The sequence below is a fragment of the Mesitornis unicolor genome, unplaced genomic scaffold (assembly GCF_000695765.1).
Source record: "Mesitornis unicolor isolate BGI_N332 unplaced genomic scaffold, ASM69576v1 scaffold13344, whole genome shotgun sequence".
Lineage (NCBI taxonomy): Eukaryota > Metazoa > Chordata > Aves > Mesitornithiformes > Mesitornithidae > Mesitornis > Mesitornis unicolor.
In genome coordinates, this window is record NW_010180854.1 from 7,419 (window position 1) to 14,011 (window position 6,593).

The 6,593-nt window shown below is 40.8% G+C and overlaps 1 protein-coding gene across 1 annotated transcript in view; it reads right to left on the reverse strand.

Moving 5' to 3' along the window:
• The window catches only part of LOC104539639 (sulfotransferase 6B1-like), a 10,019-nt gene extending 4,974 nt beyond the window's left edge, over positions 1–5,045 (reverse strand). The window contains exons 1-2 of the mRNA XM_010183225.1: positions 5,024–5,045; positions 836–1,015 (exon numbers count right to left, since the gene is read on the reverse strand). Of these exons, the coding sequence (XP_010181527.1) occupies positions 836–1,015; positions 5,024–5,045 (202 nt within the window). The remainder of the gene's footprint in view (positions 1–835; positions 1,016–5,023) is intronic.
• Positions 5,046–6,593: the final 1,548 nt, after the last annotated feature.

Consider the following 6,593-nt stretch of genomic DNA (forward strand, 5'->3'; position numbering starts at 1 on the left):
ACATAGGAATCACCTGCATTCTGCACTGCAGTAAGTCTATGGAAACAACAGTTCTTCCGCCCTCATTAGCAGGATCTATTCCCTATGTTGACCTTGCAGTGATTAAGGTAACAACATACTTTCCTGTATTAGCAAGACCATAGTTAGATGATCAAGGGACAGGATTATACTGCTTTACCCAACACTGATGAGTTTGCTACTTGAATACTGTGTGCAGTTCCTGCACTGAAGTACAAGAGATTTTGAGAATCTTGAGAGAATCCTACTGAATATCCCTGAAATTGCTGGAAGCTGGAGCAGAATAATGCATGGAAAGGCTTGGTTTTCTCAGGCTGGAGGAAAAAAATAAGGCATGGGGGAATCTCATTGCAGTCTTCCACTACTGGAGGTTATAACAAAGACAGAGCCAACTCTTCTGAAAACTAGCCAGGAAAGGACAAAAGGGATGTATTATAAATCACAACAAGGGGATGTCTGAGTGCATACTAGTAAACAATCAAACAAACAAAACCAACCAAATAAACAAAACCAACCAAACAACCCCCCCTAAACACACTAGAGTGGGAAAGCACTGCAATAGATTTCTAGTGGGGGGTGAATCTCCACCCTCAAAGCTTTACAACTCTTCTTGACAAAGCATTGAGCAACCAAACCTAACTTTAAAGGTTGAGTCAGGGACCTCCAGAGGTGCCTCATGACTTGAATTCATGATCCTAGGAATGTCAGACAGCACCATAAGCATTTCTCATGTATTATTGCTGCGTTAAACCATGGCACAAACTTCTAGATTGCAGCATTGTGAACTTGACTATTAATCAAGAAAAAAAACACTCACCTGTTTTAGGATAACCTGTTAGAATCACATCATCACTCCTGGTTTCAAAGGATTTCAGAGCTTCCAAAGTTTCTGGGCTGCTGAGTGTAGCAGGGTATAAAATACCTCTGTAGGAAAACAGCATGCTTTCTGGAGGCATCTTTTCACTCTCTGAAAAAGATTTTTCAACTACTTCAATGACTCTTTCAAAAAGGTTGTATCCCTGTGGAACTCTTCAAACAAACAATACAGGCTGTCTTTCCACAAGGCAAAAAACCTTTGTGCAACACATTAGCAAAACAGATAGGTCATTTACTAAGGAAGGAATGTACAAGTCACTGATTAACTCTGTGGTGTATTAACTCCTTCTGAAGTGACAGAACTGAAGACTGACAATAGTGACAAAGTCTTTGCTGCAGAAGACGCGAGGAACAGGAATCTGTTCTCTAGAAAGTGTTGCTGTTGAGGCAACAAATAATAGCATTCAAAATCTGAAATTAAACCAAAGAAAGACCTATAAAGGATATTGCCTGAAATATTTTTAACTGCCGAGCAATGTAATGCAGTTTGCAAACTGATTAACTAACATTTAGTGGATGTGTGGAAAGTGGATCTCAACCTACCTGGCTATTGACTCCTTGGATACACATCCAAGGATGCAATTCCATCCAAGGTGGTGGCTGTATCCTGCATTCAATCACTGTAACATCATCACTTCAGGTAATATCTCCAGAGCTAAGGACAAGTACGACCTAAGTCATATTTCTAATAATACATTTGAGACTTTTACTTCACCAAGTCTCACAGGAGGGTTACTTTCATATGAAGGTCTAATACTTAGGTTCTGCATTAGTGTGAATCAAATTCTAGCTGTATGGCTTCAGTTCTATTTCTCTCTACACATGTGGATAATTTAATCTTCAGGTGAAACTGTGCGTGATGGGCGACTTACTGGTATTCTGGCTGATGCCTTTTCAGAAGATAAGGAGTACTGAGATGGAGAAGCAGGTACCTCCACAGGTCACCCCAACAGAGACATGCAATACAGGAAGGCTGAATTACCCTGTGGAAGGGCCTTTCACTCCTTTGTGTTGCACCCTTGACTACAGTACGGGTCTCATTCACTACCCATACAGCAAACACACAGAGCGCTGCCTCTTTCCTCATAAGTGGATGTTCACCCCTTAGTAAGCCTATGCACAAGCTTAATTAAACATAAAGAGGTGTCAGATCAAAAGCACAACTGTAAGACCTGGGAGATTTTTTACAGTTACCTACAAAGAATCATTTAATTTTATTTTTGGTCTCCCAAAACACAAAACCATCAAAATAGGCCATTTTATTGGAAATATTTTCTCTAGCAGTGCTATTTTACTCATAAAAACTGGAGACACTATTCATGTATTATGCCTTCCACCAGCTTTGTTGATACCAGTTTTCTATCCATATGTTTACTCTGAGTCACAGAGGGAAATCTCCTCCCTCTTGACAATACTAAAGAGTAAGAACATCAGGAAATTAGCATTTTTCCTCCTGTCTCCAGAGGCAGCTGCCTGAGTCCTGAGGGAGCCAGATTACTGTAACACTTCAATGTGTAATCTAGCAACCTGTCACCTGAGCCACTGAGGGCACAAGTCCCTCTGGGTCCTTTAACCCTTGGACCCTGATCTCTGCTCATGAGTGGGGCCCTCAATGTTATCATGGCCATCTGGCAGCCTGCTCAGGAGCTGCAGAAGCGAGGGCTCTGAGCAGCTCTACCTCTCTGGAGAAGCTCAGAGGAACCAGGTGCCCTGAAGGTGCCGACAGTGCCAGTGCTGTCTGCCCAGCAGCTGGGTGTCTCAGAGTACACAGGGTCACCCCACAGGGAGCCTGCACCACTGTGGCACAGCTCACGTGGTCCCCAAGGAAAACTCTGAGTTGTTCAGTTCATCTACATGAAAATCTGCCTTGGATGGAAATATTGTTAGCAGGAGTATTTACAGTATGACACAAGGAGAAGATTCACCTTAGATGAAGATTCCCCTTAGCCTTGCTTTAGAAAAAGGATTGGGGAAAGAACATGAGGTGCAAGTTGCGTTAGTATCATTTTTCTGATTTCTTCATCCTCTTTAAAGCAAATAGACAGAAATACAATGTTAGCATCCTCCTCAGTGAAATATATAATTTCAGGAATCATAGGTAACAAAAAGGACTAGACCACAAAGAAAGATACTTTGTTTGGGGTTTTTTGGACAATTGATAAGGGTCTAGCAGTACTAAAGTTTGAAAACCAGTGCTATTGTGTCAGTCAACTATGTCTTACCTTGAAAAGAGGTTCCCAAGTTTTTCTGAATTGATTCTCACACTCACTGCCTTCACCTCTGCTTGCTTTTCACCCCCTCAAATTGTTGCTCACCCATCAAGTCTCCTTGCCCACATTCATTTTCTGACATGGCAGCTTGCCTTTTCTGTTGTCCCCCCTTTCACCTCCTTACCCCGCTGAACGTAAGGACCCACAGAGTGTCTTTAATGGAGGAAAAGCACATGAGGTGTTACTGCTTTGAATGACTCTGTCTTTTAGGATGAGATTGTAATGGCAGAAAGGGACAGAGCCCATAGTCCTGGGATGACACAGGAGAGGGTAAACTTCAGAAACAGGTCATAGTCTGGTTTTCCATCAGATCAGCAAAGGTATGTCTACTCTTTACTTTAGTTCAGGTGTTCTCCGACTAGTTTTAATCTAATTAGTTCAACAGAGTAGTGGTGATGTAGTAGTATTATCTGAGGAATTACTAATAGAGCTTGTATGAGCAGTGTGGCACCCAGTCTTTGCAGAGATTATTCCCAGACTCAACAACAACCTACATAATCTCTCATCAGAAAATGCTGCAAGGGTAACATTTTTTGAAGATTAATGATTTTCCCTTCTTAAGTAAAGTAAATGTGTTACTCATATTTACTTCTTAAACCCCAGTGTGCCTGAAAAGCCTCCCTGCAAGTGAAGGCTGTTGTGCAATACCAGTGTCTGAAAACCCAAAAGCTGTCATGAACTTGCAATAGGATTCAGCCAGTGAGAATGCAGAATGTAACACTGAAATCTAGTGTGGATATAATTGGGGGGGGGAGGGGGGGAAATCACCTAAGTCAGGCAGTTGCGCCTGGTAGAGTCTCTCCTGTTTCATAAACTGGAGTGTTTGGAGACAATTTAATTACCCAAACAGGGGATCAATAAGAACATGGAAAGCTGGTCTGTCATATTCCAAGATGCCTACAATTGTAGATCTAGAGGGGACTTAGTATGACTTCTAGTCTTCCTCCTGTGCTGCTAAAGTATCCAGTATGTCTGTCTTCTCCCTGCTAGATGTTTTATTAAACTTCTCTGCAGCCTCCCCAAGCAGGATTCTCCATTTTAGACTGACCTGCAACCACAGACTGTAATAGTTATTGCCTGTGTCTTATGTGCAATCCTCCTGTTAATGTTGTTCTGGTTTACTGGGACGGGATTTTCAAGTCAGTTTTTCTGTTGAGGAAAACTGCAGTTTTGTAAGGACTGCAACACTCTATTTCATGGCAACAAAGTGATAAGACTTTGTTATAGTATTTCAGCTAATGCTGGTATGTGATGCTCAAGGTCTTCAGCAGTCTTGAGATAAACAAATACAGAGGCTGGTGGAAGTGGAAACCAGGGTATTTGACCCCAAGCTGACCACAGGCTGACCCATTATTACTAATCCATACCATAAAGGTCGCATTCACTATAAATCAGGCAGTTTGCTAGGGATGGCCTTCCTCCTTTTCCTCCTTCTTCTTCCCTCTTTCATGGCTGACATATGAAGAGGGACTTGTCTACTGTCCTACCCCTGAGGCCAACTACCCCACAGCATTGGCTGAGTATAACTCTATGTACTTGATATTAATACTGAAATTAATATTTGGGGAGGAGTATTATTATTTTATTAAATCTATTGATATTTCAACCCATGAACCTCCTTTCCTATTCCTGACCTCCTTCCCCAGGTGGGGTGGAGGCATCAGGTGATAGAGCAACTCTATAAAGCACAACAACCATAGAGCAGAAGAAGATCTGAAGTTGTTGTTTCAGCACTTTCACCATGTTAGCCCTTGCTGAGTGTGATTCCTCAGGCCTTTTCATGCCAGCTGCTTCTTGACTGGTTTGCCCTATTAAGTACTTGCCCCTTTGGTTTCTCTATCTGAAGTGTAGTATTTTACATTTACCTTTACTGAACTTCATATTTGCCAAACTTCTTCTCAATTTGTTATGATGTCTTGAACTGTTTCCCCATTTCTCTCAATATTTTCAACCCTCTGTTCTGATCCCCAGACTTAAGACTCAGTCATATATGATACAAATATCAGTCTGTCCATCAGTGTTAAGAAAAGTGTTGAATATAACCAGGACTCATCACTAAAGGATATTGTTTTAATTGTCCTCACAATTTTGCAGTCATCCAGTATATGCAGTTCCACCGCTATTACAACCAACTTCACAACGGCCATGTAAACGTGGATATTCCTGCAAGTTTTGCTGCTGAGGACCCTGCTTCTGGATGTCTTTTGTAACTGCTGTATGAATTCCTAGGAACGCAAGTCTACTTTCAGTAGTTTCATTTCTATAACCACATTTGTAAGTTGTCATCTCCACATAAGAAGCCAAAAGTTTGTTCATCTAGACTGTCTCTTGACATATACATTCAGAACCTCTCTGATGCTTTCATCTCTTGTATCTTCTGTCGATGCCTTATGCAAGAGGTAAGTTATCTTTTAAAGAAGGAAAACAAACAGCTTTTTCATGGTTCATATTTGCCCCCTGGTTGGTTACTTGGTCATTATTCCTAGTAAATTTCCAGGTATCAAATTAGGGTGACGACTCTGTTTTGATTCTTCTTTCTCAAACTTTTAAGAACAGCTATCATGTGTGTCCTCCTCCAGGCATCTGGGGTCTTTCTGGGATCTTACAGATAATTTCTAGATGTTCAAAGATGGCTTCTGTCAGGACTTTCAGATGCTCTGCTTCTAAATATTTTAAGTATTATTTCTGGCATTCTTATTTCTTTGCAAAACTCTGCATTTCTACATGTACAAGGCAGAATTAACCAGTGTTAGAAGAATAAAGAGTCATTGAATACTTCGTTCTTTCCTAGTGTCTCTTTTGGTTTTACCTCTTGTCTGCTTAGGTGATGGATCTATAAATTGGGTGTGGTTTTCCTCCTGTTTTGAATTCACCTATACTTAAAGGACCCTATTTTGCTATTTTTAGGACCTTATTTTTGCTATTTGTACCAGGTGGCTGAAGTGCAGCTGGTCTCCAGACAGGTCTCAAATGCTGCGTCCACAGCATTTGTCCACAAATACCAATGCCTGTACAAAATAGCTGGACATAATAAAGTCTTGCACTATCAGCCTTGACAATCCCATTTTCTCAATAGAGGCACTTTCAGCAAATATTGGAATCTTTGGTTTCAGAGGATTTACAGTTAAGGAAATTAATCTATTTCAGTTTTTAAGTACTAATTTAAGTTAAATCTTAAGTTATCTAGGCACATATCTAAATTAAGAAAGAACAGAGGGAATGCTAACTGTAGTTTTGTGGTAAGAGTGTTCCACTGGCCTTAATGGTGGGAAGCATAATCTTTTGTATTCACTACATTTTTTTGCCCTATTTTATGGCTGGAGCATGGAAAACATAAACAGTTCTTAGAAGTGGCACGTAGGTGTATAGTCTAAGGACTCTCTTCAAGCACAAGCACAAGACATTAACTTCATGGTTGGTTTTTTTTAC